The following is a 21,864-nucleotide window of genomic DNA, read 5'->3' as shown; positions in this document are numbered from 1 at the left end:
AGTGTGCACTCTCATGTCCTAAGCATGATTAAGAAACCCTTGCAAACCTATTAGTATTCATGGACTGAATACCCATAAGATGGGAAGATAAAGCCTTTCATCTGAGCACATCTTTTAGATTTCAAGTGTTGCTCATTTCTAACACCAAGAATTATTGTTTCATTGCATCATCCCTGATTCCAGCTATTTTTGGCAACTAATTAAAAGCATATGCCTGAACCTTTTATGTATTTCGTTCTTATAATGAGACCTATTACTCTGGCTTATTCCATCCTTTTGAGTTCCAAAGTATCTTTCGAGTTACCATGGATACAAGTGATATGCTTTCTCCCACAACTGCTTTGTGTGCCTTATCAAACACCAGAAAACTGGCACAGTAGGAATCTAAGCCATCTATACAGGATGAATATCTAACCCCTTCAAGTGTTTGTCTTCCTCTCCCCCCCAACTCCCCCCGCCAAAAAAAATAAAATTCAAGTATGCCATATACTACTATTTGTAATTAAATAAACAAGCAGGTTCTTTTCTGTCTGAAATCCAGGAAGTTTGCTCAAGGAAAAGGAAAAAAAGGTACAGACATAAATTAATTTAGTCTGACCAACACTGAAACAGTGTTGAAATGAAAATGGGAATACATAGTCATTCTGAGTTTGCTGCTTATTTTGAGTTGGCAGACTTTAAGTGTTTCTACATCAATACATCCACAGAAGATGTAAAACACGGCAAATCTCAATGAGCATTTCTGAAAGGAGTCGCAGAAACATTGCATGCAACTCTTGAGATTATGCATAAACTAGAGTAAATAGAACTCCCCTAAACTCCCTCTTTATACCAATTTCTTATGGACATTTTCAAGTGCAGATTGCTTTCCAACAAGCTGGGAATAATTTGTACTTATTCAGTGTAGAAGAGGGCAGTTAAACAGATTTTTCCCATTATGCTTTTTGCATTCTGACCTCTTCTTAAAAACAAAAGACACTCACTGAGACAGAAAAATTTACACAGTATTCAAAAACCAAGTGCTGATAGCAAAATCTGAATTTATGTGTGAAAAGTAAAGGGGAATAACCAGAAGGAAAAACAAATTATTGTAACACAAACTTGATAAAGACTCAGAACTGCCTCCCAACTTTCAATGCATTAAATCATTGGAAAGGCATAAACTGCATAAATGAATGTCATGATGGCAACTAAGAGCAAGAAAGACAGTGAAAATGGAGTAGACAAATGCCACCCTTGCCTCTTTCCCTCAGTTATCTAAGCTACTCTAAGTATTACAAGAAAAGACTCAACAAAAAAACTACTTGGCTTCTTCTCATCCATAGGCTCAACCCTGCTTTAAAACACAGGGAATTTGAAGTATAGTATCTGAACCAGAGTTATTGATGTATAAAACCCAGACTCTTACCTTTGATTTTATTATGAAATAACTGTATCATTCTCAACTCTTCCACAAGTTTTCCATAAAGTTCTTTATTTTATGACGTAAAGAAATATTAAATACTTTCATTTTTGTAACAGTGTCAATGTAGGCTAGACTTATATTTCCCTGGATTTCTGCTAACCTTTAAATTTAACTTCTGTCTCAAACTTCTTTTTGGGGACAAAAAAAATCCACATAATGTTTTTACCGTGAACTTTCAACTAGAAATAAATCTCACTTCTTTTTTTTTTTTTTCTTTCAAAACTATCTGAAAGCTTGAGAAAAAGGAAAAGGAACTCAAAATTGACTGCTACATTGTGGCATTTACACTAAGTTGTCTGTGCTACCAAAATATTACAGTTCTGCAGTTTTGTGTCAGAACCACTTACAAAAGAAAAAAAAAAGAGCACCTGGAACAGTGGTGATATTTACAGAATGGCTCGGTACTCAGGCCATTACATTCACTGTTACACATGCTATTGTTTCTCCTCTGTATAATTCTCTCCTGGGCACAATATCTTCACTGGGCACAAAAACACAAAAAAGATTCCCCCAGTCCTCTCTGAGAAGAAGTAAAGTGCAAAGCAGTCTTTTTTTAAGAAATCACTACCATTGTTACCATTCATCTGAAGTTCTTCCTTTTTAAAATATTGAAGTTCTCTGGAAATTGCCAATGTAGATCCCTAGACTTCTGTGGCCAAGAGATTGCCTTTAACATTTACAACAACTACTGCTGCTATTTTTCAAAAGATTTTCCTCTTCTAAAGTGTCTTCTCTTAACAGAAAAAAACTGGCACCAGGTCAAGCAGATGATTGAGAGCAGTGCTTCTTATTGCAAGTGAAAGGAATTTCACTCTGAAAACAAGTAAGATAACAGCTATTATCAAATAGCAGGATGATGAGTTTCTCTCAAGGGGAGCATTAGATGCCTGTCTCTTAACAGATTAACTATTCCTCAGTTAAGAGGGAAAGTGACCCTCAACACAAAGCACCTTTTCAAATTTCACTAGTACTACCCAAGAATTATCCCCTGTGCAAATTTTTTTTTGTGTGGATATACAGTTAATGAACCAAGAGTTTAGAGGAAAACAAAAAAAGAAATATCAAAGCAGTATAATCAACATCATCAAGAACAGCTTTTAAGTAATACGTACACTTGCAAATTTTCATGGGATTATTGCTATATTAATATGTAAGTAAATGAAAATTGTAAAGTCCAAGGAGAAGACATCATTATTCTCTCTCAATCTTATAATCTAAAAATACTTCAATGCTGGCATTATGTATAGCATTTAACAAAGCCAAATATAGAAGATTCCAAGCAAAAGAGTTTTGAGAAGGTGAGTAAAAATTAATGCAAAATTAGACTAATTTTCTGGTTTGTATCCATCAGATGTTGAAAATAAGTACAATAGCACTTTTTTGATTTTCATTTAACTCACCAAATTGCCACAAATGCTATAGATGCAACAGAAACACTTAGAAATATAATAAATCTTTATAAAATATAACATAGGCAACATTGTACATTTCACTTCAGAGTAGTGGACCTTTTTCTATTAAAATTCACAGGAACTTGGGCAAAACTCTAAAAAAATACTATTTTTAATTCCTACTAGCACCGTGCTGAAGATTTAAAAACAAAGTTTTAGAAGTCATTATTATTACTACCAAACTACTGACCAAGCAAACAGGTATTACCAAACAACTAGAGCAGATATGACCATGAACAGAAAGCCACAGAAAGTTTGAGCAAAATCAAATACCATTAGAAGTCATATCTTCCTTGAAGATACGAAAAAATTAGCCTGATCCCCAGAGTAAATCTTCACCAATTTAAACCAGAAAAGATACAACCCCTCTTTTTTTGCCAAAAGTTGCAGAGTTGGTCCTGGCCTTTTGGCTGTGTGTTTTCTGGTACAGATGTCAGTGCTTTACAGCAGCCAACAGCAATCGTGTCACCTGTTCAAATCACACACATCAGCTGTACTTGTTTGGGCTGAGCAGTTTCAAAGGAAAGAAATGCACACCTGAAGTCAGCCCCTTGAAGACATGAACCTTTTGTAGTTTCATTCTCCAAGATTTGGATTTTTCTGATACACATGCTCTTATCAGCTCTATTTTTAACCTGCCGCTCATATAGGATACTTAAAATTCTGAACATGTTTACATTATCCATCCAGCAGGCTAATGGAACTGCATACCAGACAGTCATGCATAATTCAAATCAATATCCTCAGGCTTGCAACTCCAAGTCAAAGCTGCCTTTAAATAAGCTGGGTGTGACTTCAACATGAATAAAATTTATCTAATTTTTAACCTTTATCTGACAAATTGATATATTTGCAAAGGAATGTAATAAAACTTCATTAAAAATTAAAATAATTAGGAAATCATAATTGAAAATATTTTACAAAATACTTTTAAGAACAAAATTTAGAATGGTTCAACAAGACTGAAACCAAAGGTCAAAACAGAGAGCTGGGTCATTAGTAATTTTTTTTCAAGCAAATTGTACAGATATATACACAAAAACACAGGCTGCTTAACTAGCAGAGAAGGTGAATGCAGCAAGATTTCCTATTTATAAATTTAAAGATCAAGCTTTAATTGAATTGGACATAAGTGACCACACAGAAAATCTTATACCCTGTTAAGCATGTCTGCTAATTTCTCTCAAAGGACGAGAATCAGAATTTCCATAACAAAATCATTTTCCTTTTAAGTTTTCCTACGTGCTTTCATGAGATCATGATTCCTTCATAGCAGATAATCTTCAACTGTGCTGAAATGACCAGAAGCATGGTAATGACATTAGCCAAGGATCTATTTCCAGCTTGTAAATACAGTGGAGTAAAGGCAACTGCAAAAAAACAACGCCACCCACCAAAGAACCAAAACCAAAAGCATGCTCCGAACTAAAAGGACATAAACCAAAAAAATTACTTCAAGTTGGAGAACCTATCATGCTTACCCCTTTCCCCAAGGAAAACATTCCAATAATTCCTCAAATTTAGGATGACTTTATAAGACAGAAGTGTTCCAAATAGCAAAAAAGAACTCATTTTGAAGAAAACAAATTACAGATCTTCACCTTCACAGAAGCTACAGATATTATTCAGATACAATATAGTCTCCAATAATATACGCAAAGTAGCTATGAAAATAGTTACCCTAACAATAAAATACCTGCTCTCAGATTAAAATGGCAACATTGTTCAACTTGTGTAAGGGCAAAATATTCATTAAACAATTCCAAGAGAATACTTACAAGATAGTTACAGCATGTCTATGAAACTGATACATATGCATAAGGAAAATTATCTACATTAGGTAACAAAACACAAAAAGAGTTCAGTTATAAAAAAAACATAATGTTGTTCTTTTACCAAAGAAAAGGTTAAAATGTAATGTGCTCAGAATATAAACAAACAGTCCAAATGGTAACATGTCCTTAACCTAGAGGGAAAAGGCACAACTGGGAGGCAAACTTCAGTTTCAGACTAGAGTTAAAAATCCTTTGGTTTTAACCTTTAGAGGTAAGAAAAATGCTCCATTCATCCACAGCTGCTATGAAGGAAGTATTGGTAAGCCATTCTTTTGTAATATTCTTATATACAGTTCAAGATCAGGTTGGATGAGGCCTTGGGCAACCTGACCTAGTGGGTGGAATCCCTGCCCATGGCAGGAGCTTGGAACTGGATGATCTTTAATGTCCCTTCCAACCCTAAACATTCTATGACTCCACTCTATGAAAGCTGTTCTAGTTTTTAGTTCTCATATTTACCTAAACTGTTCCATTGTGCTAATCAAGCAGCATGACTGTTCTCAGGAGGTAAGGAGAGTACTGGGTAAAATTTCTTTCTCCAGTGTTCCTAATAATGTCTACACAGAGATTTCCAGACTACTGTTCAATCTTTTTTCTCAGTCACTCCTTCCATGACAGAGCCATGAACCCTCAGAATCAGCAAAAGCACTTGGTTCATCACGGAAATGATCTTTACTGCTGATATAGTACTATCTCCTGTGTTTATATCACAAAGCAGTTCTACATTTTATGAATGGAGAGCATCTATTTTAAATGGGAGCTATTTCAGTCACCATTTCAGCCTTTTAATGATCTTCTCATAAATTTCAGGTGCAAATTGATAAGACAGCTATTAAAAGAGTAAGTTTACAATAAAATGGAAACTGTCCTGTTATCATTAATGTATGATTTACATCACTTCAGAGATATCACATTGCTAAGGGTGACTTTCTTCAAAGCCTTCACATCGATGGAAAGGGTATTTCTTCAAAGACTTCACAATGCTGGCAGGAGGAACTGAATTTGAGAGATTGCTTTGCTCACTAGGGCACATCATGGAAAAAAGCCTTTACCCATTGGGAGACAGTTTTCCCTCCTCTTTGGAGTTGGTCTAGCTGGAAAATGAATTTTTCTGTGGAAAATCTTGTCATCATCCCTACCTCTGAGTTTTGTTACTAGGTTTCTTCTCTCAGCAGTAGATGATGAATGTACTTTAACCCCATCTTTTTTTCCCCCAGCATTTCTGCTGCTCATCACTAGGTAAACCTATGATTTCAGAATTACTCAAATTCATTCTATCAAGCACTTTCATATGCTTCCTTTTGTTGAAAAGACTGTGCACAACTTTGATACCATCTATCTGGCTTTTAAACTCACAAGTCCTTAATGTAAATCTTGTCTTTTCCAAACTGTGTTTCAACTCAAACATGGATCTCCTTTGCATTTAAATCCTCTGTTTATGTCTTGCTGCCTCCATAAGATTCTTCAAGAAAATTACATGAGTAATACTGAAATGCACATGTAGTTTCTACCCCCATCTGTGAATTCAGCCTATTCCAGGACTCAAGAATTTGTAAACATTATGCATGTCTGTTATTCATACATATAAAGAAGCTAACCTAACATGATCATAGCCCAATTACTTCTAAGAAAAGTTCCTTTCTAACGGGAACTTCTCATAAGATAAAGGGTTACACTTCCTTGGGATGGAAAAAATGCATGAATTCTGCAAAACTGAATAAAAGACAGAGCAAGAGTTAATCTTTAAATCACCTTAGTCTCTGCAATGCTCAGTTGAGTATATTTTCTAGAAACACACATCACAATTTCAAGCACTTAAGAGACTGTCTCCCACTATTATAGAAGAACAATAGAGGTCTGTTATAATGCACTAGGGAAGCTACTTTGGAACTCAAAAAAATCCCACTAAACCCCAAGCAAAAACCTGACTAAAGAAAAACCACAAGAAAACCCAAACCCACAGCATCACAGACACTAAGTAGAAAGTATTGCAAATCAGGTTAGTTCTAGACACTATACTGCAGGTCCTTGAATTACAAAAGTATCTTTATTACAAAACTATCCTTAAATACTCCCTTCATATAGCAATGGATTCAACAGCCACACTCCCTAGAAGCTTCAAAATCACAAGATACAGACATTTTTTCAGATTTTAAGGGCTCGGAGCCAATGAAGACTTGTTTCAATTAACCAGAGGAGGCAGACACACATGATCAGGAACTAGAACTTTATATCATTAGTGTTGCATCACTGCACCCTCCTGTACTACAGGAAGATTTTTAATTACTCCTAGAATAAAAAAATGTCAAGGGTAGATGCCCATATAATAGAAACAAGAATAAGGAAGCTGGACCAATTAAAGAAATACTGTAACTAAAAAAAGCCCCCCAGAATCTCCAAAAAGTATATCAATAACATCAACTCATGGTACACAGGTACTATCAGAAAAGATACACGAGTATGAATATCTGGAGTATTCACAGCTGCGACATAACTCAGCCTTCAAAATACTCTCTGAAGCACTTCGAAATACTGCTCTGAAGGTGTCTTAAGACTTGTCTTAAAACTCTTCACTAAAGACCCTTTCAAAGTACCCTGAATGTACTGTTTGGAGCTCTAAGCCTATTCAAAGTTAGCAGGACAAAAAGAGACACCTTCCAATAGGTGTTATACCAGAGAAATCTCACAGGTAATCTGATAAAGATACATCAGGAAAAAATGGATGGCCACCTTCTTTCTAAATACTCTTTTCACTGAGTTTATTTATTTCTTTAAAGCCCATTAGAGGAAAAAGAAGAGAAATAACTATAATTGAGTATTCAACTGAGCTTTAAGTCCTCCAGTGTGAATACCAGGACACAGTTCTGTTCCATGTCAGACATCTTTTTTTGCCTGTAATCCTTAGTATCTGAAATTTACAGAGACCAATTCTGAGAGAACTTTGTTGCCTTATTTTGCTGAACACAATACAGCCATACAGAGACCCTCACTCTATAATTCCAAAACAGTAAGTTTTCATTCAAACTTGGCTTGAAAATAGATCTACTTACATGCAAGGAATAGTGATAGAAACTAAACTGCAAAATACATGGTTATTATGGAATTCACTGAGTGATCCATTTTTCCTCTCTCAGCCTGTCCTAAGGCTTTCACCTCAGCTTGGCAAGTCTGAATTAGTAGGATTCTGCTTCACAAAATGTATTTACTGATGAAAATTTGCCAGGTTGCTTTAACAGACTGGGGAGATTCACCTCTGTACCACCTGTGAGGTGCTTGTGAAAGAGCTTCTAGTGTTTGCATCGGAAAGATACGGAGAGGAAATCTCTCTCTATACTTTAAGTAATTCAATGAGGACACTTTTCCTGAGACATGAAAACTAACAGGAGAGAAAGAAAAGGCAGAAAGCTGCATAAAGAATTAGATCCAAGAGATTACAGGAGAACAGTCCTCTTCACGTGCAAAGATTGACACTGAGGAACAAGGCAAACATATGTCCACAGACACATCAACATAAAGTGCCAAAAGCCTAGAGAAGAATAGAAGGGGAGAAGATAAACTTCAAAAATAACCATATTCTACCTTCACAATATGGAAAAGATGGATAAAATCCAGTAGCATATGCCTGCTAGAGCAGCAGATTCTCATTTAAGAGAACTTATGTTTTCTCACTGCAGTCTTTTAGTGCTTCCATATGTTTCAAAAAAAACCTTGTGAAATGTAAGGCACTTGGGCCAATCTCAGAAAATAACATGTCTTCAGCCAGGGGGCTTTACAACTGAGAAGTTAGAAAAAGATTTTAAAACAGGCTGGAGATGGAACCTGTGGTTGTACTGAACTGGTAAACTATAGCTAAATAAAGTTCATCTAACTATGCTAAATAAGCAAGTGAGCTTACTCCTTTTTCCGTCATGATGTGACTTATTTTGCCTCAAAATGAGACAAATTCCCCTTGCTTGCTCCTAATCAGGAATTTTGCACAGCTGTTAAAGAGGTAATGCTTTAAGCATATCACAAATTAACTATGAAAAAACCCAAACTGTTTTCTTCTCCTCTCCTACCTATCTCATCTCAGGGGATTCAGAGAATCTTGATTTCAGAAGCAAAGAGCCATCTATAGTTTTTGACATCTGCCTGCAAAGTGTAATTTCAATATATTTATCCTAACATTTCTAAGTTTAAAAACTTCAGTTTTTAGGAATTTAGGCAACTGTTTCCTTAGAGAAAACACATTGCCTATGAAGCTTATGGAGACACTAAAAACACAATGACTTGTCAGTATAATGCTTGACTTTTCAAATTTGAGGAAGCAGCCACTACTGGAGACAAAGAGGCCAATTCAATATACTACTGTACGGTTTTTTGAAATTCAAGTTAAGAAGGCATGGTCCACTTATGATCCTAATATAGATATTAAAAACTATTTCTATTATGAAATACAAAGACTTCCAATTTAAATTTTAATGTCAATTTTAAATATAAAATTTTTACACTTCCTTATTTAGATGCCTATTTCAAACCATAAATTCTTTGTAAGCGGAAATATCTTATTGCGCTGGTTTTGCTTGCTTCCCCCATCCCCCCCTTATTTTTTATTCTTTATTTTCTGAATGAAATGTGTAATATTACAATCTATATTAATTCCCTCTTCCAATATATTACAAATAGTTGGAGCACATAAAGACAACACTACATATTCAACACTGAAATGATAGGAAATAATATAAGAAGTAGGATACACATTACAAAAACCTAAAAGGAAGTTTTTGTCAGGAAAACAGGAAGAAGATACTTACTTCAGTAAGTATCCATACTTTACTGGATAATATTACAAAGTACAAAAATAATATTATTAGCAAAATTAAGGTTTCAAATTTCAAGCTGACTCTGGAACTCTAGAACCTAAGCACACAGATCAAGCCACACATGCTGCAGTTACACATGTAACTTCTCCTTTCTTAGATTAAAAACTTTTGGTCTTTTGTGCAGGAGTTGGAAATTTCAGGTGTAAACCTCTGTACCATGTTACTTTTAATGTTGACATTTGTCATCAACTTGATTTCCTATTGAATTAGGTTTTCTTTTGGTGCTACTCTGGAATTGAGCCTGTCCATGAGGACTTCACTGCAGAAGTTTTATATTTACAATGGCTTACAGTCTGTAGAAACATTTGCATCCACACACAGCTGTAATTTATCTTTCATTGTGTGCATCTATATGTAAAACATGCAAAAAACTAAATGCATCATGTGCAATACAAATATATAAACTACATCAGGCACTGTCCATAAGCAGGTATTTGTGAATGAAAATTTAAATCCCTGAATTACAAAAAATTACTAAAAGTGCTACTAGAACATTCCATCATGAAAACACACCAACAAATCCTGCAGAGCATATCGCTTTCTTCATTTCAGTATTAAAAACGTTATACAAAACGCCATGTGAGTTCTATACAAATATGCTGAAAAGAAAGATTAATATGGCCATCTAGAGGAGAAAAGAATGCTATGAAAACATACAACACAATTTTTCAGGCTTCAGAATATGATGCTTTTAGAGGCATGCAGCCAGAAAATTAATGCAATAGACTAAGTACAGAATTGATAATAAGCACACCTTAAACTACATTCAGGTATTTTGGTTGTCTGAATGATGCCAACATATTAATATTATACATGTTTTTAGCAAGGCAAGCAAAACATACAGGGTGTATTAATAAAGACGAGATTATATTTTTGTCTCTCCATTAAATTTTGTGTATGGAGTTAAGTTCACACACATCTAAACAAATGAATTTAAAAAGAGAAGTTCAGAGTAAACAATTATCAGCAAAACTGTTTCTTGACTCCTTTGAAAACACACAGCTCGCTATTGCAAAATAGAGCACGTGAGAGATAAGCAACTGAAGAGAAAATTCAGCAGAGAAATCCAGAATTTTCTGAAAATAAATAACACTTTCATTATTCGTACTGCTCTATCTCTGATGGAATGCATAGAGTCATGGAATCATGGAATGCTTTGTATTGGAAAGGATCTTACAGACTACCTCATTCCAACCTCTTTGCCCTGAACAGAGGCACCTTCCACCAGACCAGTTTGCTCAGAAATCCATCCAACCTGGCCTGGAACACTGCTAGAGATGCAGCATCCATAGTTTCTCTGAGCAATCTGTTCCAGTGCCTTGCTACTCTCACAAAAAGGAATTTTTTCCCTAATACCTAAGCTAAACCTACCTTCTTTCAGTAGATCTTCCAGATCTCCTTAAAACCACTCTCCCTTGTCCTTATCCTTAATGATCAAGGTCTGCTTTTCTGGCAATGAGCAGGACAAAAACAGTGCTGAGAAAAAAATTAATTCTGTCCTCTCATCACTTCACTTTAACACTATCAAGTGATAGATGCTCAACATATGGACAGATCAGTGCCTTACAGCAGAAGCACAGCTGAAATGTTAAAGACTTAGAAGCAGACATGACAAACTACCTATGAGAAAACAGAAACACTCAAAGTCAAATGCACTGACAATTTTTTCTCATATTAAAGCACATAGGAACACACTGCTCGGTCCACAAAAGAGTCAAGAAATGGTTTTATAATCTGACTTTACATTTTTTATAAAAAATAATTCAATACCCATAAAAGCCAACTCTTCAACAAAAAAAAAAAATAATTCAGCATTCCTACAGCATCAAGTCTTCTACAGATTTTTTTTTTCCCAAGTTTATGGAACAGCAAAGCTCTGCATTTTTAGAAATCACACTGAAACATCTGGAAAGCTGATGCTTCCCCCTCGGAATCAGAGATTTTTAATGTCATCTGTTAAGTGAACTGCTCCTCTGAACACATATGAACAGCTTGGTAGTAATAATCTCTCATTTATTTCTGATTGCAGGTCTTCTTCATAAGGTTTTCACTTCTTTTCATCAAAATTCTATGTGGGACAGCTTTCCCTCTGTAATGACCATCACATAAGGCATACACTGTCTCTTCCTCTATTCTAAAACATTTTTTATCATTGTGCAAAGATTCTTTGAAGTAATTTAGGAAGAACATGAAAAGTACTAATACTAATTATTCCAGTATGACACCTTCAGGTCACTGAGAAGTGAAAAATATTAGGTTGTTAATCTGCTACCATGTCCAAAACCTTTTTTTTTTAATAGTATTGAACACAATTTTATCTGAGAATAATGGATTAATAAAATGAGACTAACTCCTCACTCTAATTTGCAAGCATTTTGCCAAACATACGGTGTAGAATGCTTGCAGGCTCTCAAAAAAATAAGTTTATTCTCCATTCCTTGTAAAATGTGGGAAGAGAATGCTCTCATAAGCAGCAGCAAAAGTAAAATACTGACATTAAAGTTTTTGTGCAAGTAGAAGTATGTTGTTAAAAAATTTAAGTTAGAATGTTTTGATAGCTTTTGTTTTAGAAGTTTTTTTGCTTCCAAACCCTGAATGTTCTTTCACCACAATAAACTTAAAAATGGCATTTATATCCAGCCTGCTTCCAGAAGAGACAGAGCATTGAAAAAGAATAGCACCTGGTGACAGATATATTTAGCAATAGAATAACAAAAAACAAGGAGGGGGTAACTTTCCAGATGCAATATTTGGACTTGCCACAAAAGTTCTTTTGTCTTAGGTTGTAATCCTGATACAGATTTCCAGACTGGAAACTATCACTCCCCTGATAAAAATCAGTAAATATAAATTCTGATGGATTAAAAGGATGATAAGGAATGCAATTATAAAAATAATAATAAAAAAATTGATACAGGCTAGCACAATGACTTTCAAGCTTAAATCCTATAGAGCCAAAGTAAAATGCTCAGAGGAACACAGGACATTTCACTGAGCAGATGAACTAGACTGGATAAAAATTCTGAGCAATTACAAAATAAAAAGAGGAATATCGTATAACTATGGTTATTTCATAAACTAACCTCAGCAGTCTGCAAAGAGAAATATCTTATTCTAGATATCTGAAAGGAGTCTTCCTGTGTAATTCTTGTATAATTAATATCTGGTATTATTTGCTAGTAATTTTTCCATCTCCTGTTAATATGCATCATCGTTCTTTCCCAGTAGTGAAGAAGCCATAAAAAACTCTTAGTATCTTATATCTCAGATTCCCCCCACCAACACTGTTGAGAGAGCTCAGTAGATATCAAAACCAAACATGCTTTTACTATGCCTATTCCTTCTCCATCACAGTGTTCAAGGATCAGTTTTTACCACCTGACCTCTCTTCTGCATCTCCTTCACTATTTGCTGGAACTCAGACTACCTGCCTTCCTACAATTTAACAGCAAAGGAGAGAAACTAATTTTCTAATGATCAAAAGAGAATCCTTTTACTCTGCAACTTACTTGAAATAGAGCTTTCATGTCCTTCAAGTCTTAGCCTGGAATAATGAAAGACCATGTACTAATTTCAAATTTCAGCTGCAAACAGACTTTTACATAACTTGATTATATCAAACTGTAGAAATTCTAAATCTTTTCAAGCCCTTCTGGACTGTATACAACATTTAAGGTGAAATGTCTTTTAACTGCATGTATCTACCTTTTAATAGAAAGCATCAAAGACTAAAAAACTTTTGCATTTTAACAAACCAAAGGAAGACCAAAAATACCTTACTATAATCCAGCACCTGTACCAGAATCTGACTTTCACCTAACTCCCAGAAAAGTTCACTTTTCATGCTTGAAACTGGCTACAGACACAGTTTTCACACAACTATTTTCAAATACAAAATGCATATTGACAAAATATTGACAGCAGAATTCTCAGCCTCTACATCAAGCTGTCACCCCAACTTAATATCAAGAAATACATAGCATGTAAGAAAACATCCACTGTTTAAATCCAACTTTTAACCATGGAAAAAATACATTAATCTAATCTTTGTAGTAATTTCTTTCTGTAATTTCAAGAGAAGAAAAGATACAGAACATTCCAGAAATGCATACTGCAATGACCATATGCACTGTAGCCAATAACCAATTCTATTTACATCGCTGTTAGAGCAGCTTATTAATACAGGAAAAACATGTCTTCTTCATATTTATAGTACCACAAATTCAACAAGAGTTGCCATGTTTCCTTCCTAAATCAAAACAGCTTAAATTGCCCCAAAAATGAAATGAATAATGATAAAATTAAATGAAACTTAATATAACAAGATATTGTATCATTTGTAGTATTTCTGGAAGAAAGTATACAAATGTGTGCTTTTCTTTCTTTTTTTTTTTTTTTTTTTTTTGAGCATGCACTAATATAAGAGGTGTCTGGATATTTCTTGCAGACATTGACTATTTGCTAGCCAAGCTGCTCCCGTCTTGGACTTACTTATCCAGAACACAATACTGAAATTTGGAATAAAAGGAAGGCTTTTAAATCACTCTTACCTTCATCTATTGAGGCTTCACTACTGTATCCATCATATTCTGCAGACAGGGGACTATATTTTTGTCTGGTTTCCCATATATAGTTTTTTTGCTGTCTGCCATCCACCACTGGCAGCCTGGAACTCTGGGTTCTAGACAAGGCCTCATGATATTTACCCAGTGCTTCATCTTCACTCTCAGATGATGAACCATGCTGGTCTTTACTCATATAAGAATTGTCTGTTTGAATAAAATAAAGCAAATCGACTACAGCTCAAAATAGAATACAAGAATATAACCATAAGAGGTTATTATTGAAGATATTTAAGCCATTTCAATTAAAATTTCTGTAATATTTTAAAAATATCTTGTAATTACAAGCATTGTGATTTTGTAATTGCTGAGAGCTGCTCTCATTTTCTAGAAGACCTGAAAGATCATTAAGCCCCAAAAAACCAAACTAACACTTATTTAACAGAAAACAGATCAATTCATGTAAGGCGGCACATAGACATTCTTGAAACCCTTCATTAGATAGGAAAAGGCTTCAAATAATTTATGTGAAGTAAATCCAACACTGCTGCAATATTACATTTGGATACCTAACATATCAAGCAAGCAGCTCCTGATCCTACATTCCCTGCTGATTTTTGCAGTGAGCATGTGGCATAGAAATGAAACTGATTTAAAAAAAGAAACCTACAATAAAATCATCTTATGGATAGTTATGCCAGTAGTGCTTAAACTCACAATAACAAATGGGAAAATGCTAGTGAAAGATGTTTGCATGCACAATTCTATTTAACTTACAATAAACAGCTCCTTATTCAATAACTGAAATCAATGCAGATTTCTACTGCAAACATCTGGCAACAGCAAAAATTACACGGGGAAAAAAATTATCTAGTTAATTATTTTGTAGCAGTTCTGTAGTGTCCACTCCTGTGGCCAATGTCTTCCAACTATATCTCAAGCATGACTTCCTCCCACAGATCAAAGATTAGCTGCATTTTTATTTCTGTAAAGGGACAATTTCCTCCTCCCTTTTTCTAAAGTTCAAATGGATTCTGCTCAAATTTAGCATGCCTTGCAGAGGTTCTGTAGACATCAGACTCTAACAGGAGTTAAGAGTTCATGTAAACTCAGAAGTCAGCATCACCTCTACTCTGAGAGCAAACCTAGGGCTTATGATGTGTCCGTGCATTTCTACTACCAGCAGAGCTTTGAGTGTGTAATGCTGTTTCTCAGCTCCTGAATCTGAGGGAATATTGTCTAACATGCTATCCAGCCACACACAACTGCTCTCCCCCTCCCTTCTTTCAGGCCCTCAGCACCAGATCTGCATTTCCACTCCCATTTAGTGTCTGTCTTCATGCCCAGTTAGTCTCAGTCCTCTGGCTGCATATTCCTGCTAAAAGAGAGATTCAGCTTATTCAAAATTTCAGCCAGCTAAAATTAGATTAACTCAATGTATGCCACCCATCTAGGCCTCTTTTACAGTCAAGTGTTTGCCTCTTAGTACTACAGAGCTCCAGCCTTCCTACTTTTAGGAATCACTTCCCATAGAGGTCTTTTTCTCCCTGGTACTCATACAGACAAACCTCCTGCTGCAAGTTTAGGTAAGAAATCTTTTGGAAAGTTACACTTATACAAGTAAAATCCTATGCCAAGTTCCTGCTTCCCAGCCTCATAGTCCAAGTTCTTGCTCCAAGCACACGCTTTTGGTTTCTTACTGTGATTTCCTCTGTTCTCTTTGGCTATTCAATCCCAAATTCACTTTACTTGCACCTAACCAACTACTTATGTAACCTTGCTCTCTCACCTTTAGTCTCTCCACCTTCATATTACGTTATCAGCTCTCTCCACAGCTGTCACCCTTCCTAGTTCAAATCCCAATCTACCATGTGTATCGGGTCCTATTTGTTCAGAAGGTGTCTGTCCTCATACAGAATATGTTTATTCTCAGTTCTTCTGTTCAAACCCCCAGTGTCCCTCAGCAACCATAAGCATCAAAGGCAGGGTAAGATCTGCTCCATTCTTCAATCCCCACAATGAAGCATATGAGTGCAAATGTGATGGTCAGTGAATTTAACAAGCAAAGTATAAGAAGTGTTTACCATGTCTTTTCAAAAAGCAAACTTCTAAGAAATTTACAACTTTGTCAAACTTAGGTGTTTTTTTTCAAAGAAGAACATGGGCATTTCTGACATGGCAGAAGTGCTCATTTCAAGCACATATTCCAACACACAAAAGTGCCACAGCGTCTTTATTAAGATGAGGTGAAATCTACATTTTTTGGGCTTTTTTTTTTGCACAAATATCCAGCATGTTTCATGTTTTTCCCATAACCTATTTTTGGAAACAGTTAAAGATTTTATACTGTAACTTAGGAAAAAACCAAACTATAGAATCTCAGACAGAAAGAATGCTTAATTTCTTCACAATTCTTTCAAATTTGGCACACAATTTAGGAAACTCATAATAAGGTCTTGAAATGGAAATTATGAGAAAACCTTAACTGTATGTGGGGCTACCTGCTCTACACACAATGTGTACATCAATTTAATGTACTATTTATAGGAAAAATAATAGGTGCTCTAAAAGACTTCTAAGGAGCAACTAGATCTTTCAACTCTAGACTATTAATTCAAGTCTAGCAGATATGGGTCTTCCCATTTATGGATGGCTACAAAGCAAGTTCAATTTCAGTGATCATTTACTGAAAATATCACACCAAGTAGGATATATTCTAGCTACCCCATTTACTGCAAGAGACTGCCCAGAAAAAGGAATCTCCTTTGCTGTAACACACAGTAAAATTTTGTATCCCATATGGCCCTCCAGGGGTTGAAACGTGCCACGTTGAAACTTCTACAGATTTCCACATCTATAATTAAATCAGAGCATACCAGGCCTAAAATACAGTGCTAAACATCAGTATTAGGTGCATCCCTTAACATTACAAGAAATGTATTCACAAATATGAAATCAGGTTCATTAATCAGCCTGCATAAAGAGTGGAATAGCATAAAACATGGCAGCAACATGGCTGAAAGAAGAGTTGAAAGTGACATCTTTAATAATACACTGACTTCTGTAAGCATCCGGAAGTTCTCAGTGATAGCAGTTTTTAATTTTTTTTGCAGTTTCTATCATAAAAAATGAGAATGTATACCATTATTATAAGTCATGAAGCAAGACGTCTTCAGAGGACTTAAAAACCTTCTCAAAGTTTAAACATAAGCTGTTTATGCTTTTTTTTTTTTTTTTTTAATTACAAAGCTGATCAGTTTCAGTTTCTTGGGAAAAATAGCTTCCCGAACATTAAAAAAAAAAAAAAAAATCTCAGAGTTTTATGCCTTATCACTTCTCATTTGATTTTTATACCCTATTTGGAAACTTGCCTAAAAGAATTTATGTTCTTAGCAAAACCTTTCCTTTATTTCACAGGTCATGAGCAATTATTAACCTATTGAAAGCTATTAATTTGCATATTATGGGACCTAAATGACATTTTTGAGAGAATATACCTTACAAATGTATTATTATGTAAAGAAATAGTTAAGATCATAGTCAATCATACAAACATGGAAAACACTCCTGATTGAAACTAAAAAGAAAACCAAACAAACAAAACCAAACCAAAACTCAACAAAGCAGATAACTGACTTTTTCAGATAAAGAAAAAACACACAATTGAAGGGAAAAAAAAATGGGTTTCTATTAGAAAATAATTAATTTCTTTACAGAATTAGCACCTCTAGAAAAGCATGTATTGCTTTCTAAAAGTTTATTATGCAGCCTGCAAAAGTATGCAAAATTACAAGGTTTTACTTCTTATTCACAAACTATTATTGCAACTCCCTTATCACACTAAGATTGGATGTTGAAGACGGCACACAAAGTATCCATAACAACGCAGACTACAACTTTTAGACAAGCCTCATCCACTACTTTCTGCACTTAAAATCACTTAAATGCCATTTCTTATTGAGTTTCTCATTTCTCATTGTGTCTTGAAGTCACTATCTTAAGTATCCCAGAAACATTTTGAAGATCTACTGTAATGTAAATGCAAAAGAAATTATTCTTTTTATCGTCATAGCACATCTTATGCAATGCCTTTTAAAGAAACAAAATAAAAATCACTTTCACAGAACAAGTGTTAATTGCCAGTATTAATTAATTGATAGTTTTCTACAGAAACCACACAAGGCTTTGAAGGCAAGAAAAACTGTATAGAGAAAGAATAAAGTTAGAACAGAAAAAAGGCATTTATTAATCAGTTCCTTTAAGTAATACTTTGGAAAGTAATTAACTTCCAAGAAATACTAATATAATTAGAAAATGAAGCACTGAAACAAACTTAGTTTCACTCACAGGAAACCCTATTATTAAATGTGCAAATTAGGTGAAAAAAGTCAGAAATATCGTAAGTTTCAGGAAAGGCTGAGGAATGCAGCTTGCTGACAGACTCCTCACCTTTTCCTGCTGTCTTCTTATTACATAGTTCTCTTTCTAATTTCTTTGAGTTTTTCCTTTTACCCTCATTTGGAATTGCAGTTGATGCACTGTCTTCATCCTTTGAGATGGGTTTTCTTTTTCTCTCAAAGAAGGCTTCAGATTTCTTGTCTTTGATTTCATTAAGGCAATTGGGACGGTCATTGTGCATCTTCTTCAATCTGGAGTCTGATAATTTATCCTTCTGTTTTGTTTCTAAATCTTGGGGAACATTTATATTGTGCACTTCATCAGAATCTTTAAAATCAGCTCCAGGTGACTGTGGTTTGAATTTTTTTTGCTCACAATTCTTTGAATTATCTGATACTGCATATAGACAATTATCTTGCTCCTCAATAGATTGCTCCACTGTAAGTTTTTTACTTTTCAGGTTACTATCCTTCAAGAACTTATCATTTACAAAACACTCATTTCCCCCTCCTACTTCCTTTTTAAAAGGTCCTCCTACAGTCTTCAAATCCTGAGGTACTTTTGTATCACTGAGAGGATTATTACGATCTGTGCCTCTTAACTGGTTTTTGTTCAATACAGGGTTAGACACTCCAACCTGACTTGTACCTTTTCTTACAAAATCCAACGAATTAGAATTATGAGTCTCCTTATGTTCTGCAGCACCTCTCTTTGTTTTCATATTCATTTCCTGAGAATGAGTTAATGACGGTGCATGTTCCTCTCTGCCTTCCACAGGTTTGTCACTCTGCGTTTTGGAGCTCTCATCTTCTGCCCGCAGGCCATTGATCATGCTCGTTACTTGCTCTGTCACTGAGTCAGCTACAGAGTAGCCAACCTCACCAACAACACTGGCCAGGTCGTCCACAGCACTGCTGAGCGTGTCCACCAGGGAAGACACAGAGGGGAGGCTCAGATTTTGGTGAAGGTTTCTAAAAAATGCCATTTGTCCAGGCTATTCAGCAACAGCTCTTAATACTGAGAGGTCCCCTGTTTCACAACCTGATCATCTCTGTTTCTCCTCCACCTTCAATTTCAGAGCAACTTGCCTTTGCTATCTCAAAAATCAATACATTTACCAGGGGAAGTTGCAGCTTTTCGCTTTTCATTCAATAATCATTGAAAATAATAAGAAAGCAGCTAAATAAATATCTTGAAATGAAGCCACAATCAACCAGCAAAACCATAGTCTTTCACCAACTGCAGCATCAACTAGCCATAATAAAATTCATTATTTTCAAAAACAAGACAACTGTGTGAGGTGGATTTTTTTTTATTCTAACCTGAAAAGAAGAAATTGTGAGACGTTTAAATTTTCATCAATGTCACACTAAAACAAGCTTTTAACATAACACAATACACATCGTGGAGACTTCTTCACCCCAAAACATTTGTTGTCTTTTACATAAGGTAAGATATTTTTGAATATCAAGACTTGTTTTATAGCAAAAAAGTAAGGTAGTATGACAGACAATTTCTGTGGAGAAATTTTTTTTTCACTTCCTGGAAAACTGAAAATAAAAATTTAGCTCTATCTTTTAGAGAGGTAGAGGGGAAGAAGGCCTCTTCAATTTCACATTCTGTTGTCTGGTGCCTGTCTCCTTCTCTCAAGTCAGCTAAAAAAGCCTGTTCAGTTTCCACAGTACAAAACTACAAAGAGGTTGTTTAACCAACCCTCAATATCTTTTTCAAAGTTTAACTACTTTCATTACACATGATGCTTAAAGACCTAGTTGTATTAAAAGATATCCAGTAATGTCTAAGTCAGATATAAGATATCACTAAAACTATTCTTTAAAATTATTTTCCAGGTGAATAAAAGCAAGATCTTTTCCAAATGTATGGCAAAGGGTTTTAACAGGCTGAGTGAAAATCCAATAATCGCATTCACAAATTTACCTGAAAAGATTTGGTTATACAAAATTATGGAATGTTTAAAATAAGTTCAAGAGTATTCTCAGTGTGCAAGAGAAGTATCTCCCCATAAGTAAATGCAAACTCTTTGGTTATATAGCTGTTGAATTTCTGTGGCTTGTGCATACAAAGGTTTGCTCCCTTCAAGCACTTCAGTCACAGAAAAAGCCAATGTTGTTGTGCTGCTACATCCTTGTAACAATGTGCATTCTTATAATTAGATTTAGTACACTGTGTGTTGGATACTTACAAAGTTTATCTTGTGAATTCTTTCTTGTAGTATATCCTGAATCGAGATCTGGGAAACCACTAACATTTTCAATACACATCTTCTTATTAATATATAGGAAAAGTAGCAACATCAGAATAATGAACACCCCAACAGCAGACAGGAATCCAATTGCTTCCGGAGATACTAAAAGAAACAGAAAGAAACACATTTTAAAAGTTGTAATATTATCAGAAATGATCACCAAAAAATACTTTGGAAGATGCAAGATGTAATTACATATTTGCATATATATGCAAGGTGTAATTAAACCCCCACCATTTAAATAACTAAAACCCCACCATTTAAATCCGAGTTAACATTTAATCATCTTTTCAAAGAATAGAAAAACATCTGGTCCTAATCTGAGAGGGACTGACACTGCAAGGAACAGATTCTGATGGAGGACCGGCTAGTCTCTGCAGAAGAACAGGGAGAAGAACAGGGAGATCATCAGAAGTTGCCCAAACCAATGATTTCTTGGAACACCTGAGAGGCAGCACAGGAAAGGAACTAAGAGAACCCCATCTTCTGGAGGTTTGGCTACCTCTGCTCAGGGCCAGCTCTGAGACAGTGTTCCTGAGGAGGGACTGAGCCCTTGCCCTGTCCACCTTGCCATGTTCAGCACCTGGCTCCTCTTTCCTCAGGAACCAGTTGGCCCATCCTGCTCCCTGGTAAGAAGGACACTTAATGAGTAAAAAAACAGAGTGAGAAAAACCATGTACATCCACTTGCATATGAACCAAGAAAGAGCTAATAGAAAGTGGAATAGAGATACAGCATACTTAAAACCAGGTAGAGGGGAGAAGAGCCCAAAGTGCACTGACATGTCTTAGAGAGTATGTAAAATAAAGAATGTGTATTTGCTATTAAGCAGGTAACTGCAAGGCAGTATTGGGGATCTTTGAAAGGTGTAGCATCTTTGACATCCACGAGCATCTAACAACATCAATTACACCATTTAAGAATAAGATTATCAAGGAGCAGGTTGTATAAATATGAAATCTGAAAATGGATGTGGCAAATTGAAGCAATGGGGAAAGAGTATTTAAAGGGCAGCCTTTTTATTT

At 35.3% G+C, this 21,864-nt stretch overlaps 1 protein-coding gene across 3 annotated transcripts in view; it reads right to left on the bottom strand.

The window, feature by feature from the left end:
• The window catches only part of SYT14 (synaptotagmin 14), a 52,993-nt gene extending 32,060 nt beyond the window's left edge, over positions 1 to 20,933 (bottom strand). For 2 of the 3 annotated variants that reach the window (XM_062489268.1, XM_062489269.1), the window contains exons 1-2: positions 20,777 to 20,933; positions 14,164 to 14,382 (exon numbers count right to left, since the gene is read on the bottom strand). In XM_062489268.1, the coding sequence (XP_062345252.1) occupies positions 14,164 to 14,382; positions 20,777 to 20,888 (331 nt within the window). In that variant the 5' untranslated portion in view covers positions 20,889 to 20,933. Of the gene's footprint in view, positions 1 to 14,163; positions 14,383 to 18,624; positions 19,559 to 20,776 lie in introns of those variants that run through there. The other variant, XM_062489267.1, reaches the window with a different exon arrangement.
• Between the last annotated feature and the right edge of the window lie 931 nt (positions 20,934 to 21,864).

The sequence above is a fragment of the Cinclus cinclus genome, chromosome 3 (assembly GCF_963662255.1).
Source record: "Cinclus cinclus chromosome 3, bCinCin1.1, whole genome shotgun sequence".
Taxonomy (NCBI): Eukaryota; Metazoa; Chordata; class Aves; order Passeriformes; family Cinclidae; genus Cinclus; species Cinclus cinclus.
Note: the sequence above shows the minus strand (reverse complement) of the source record. Positions and strands in the feature narration are given on the sequence as shown.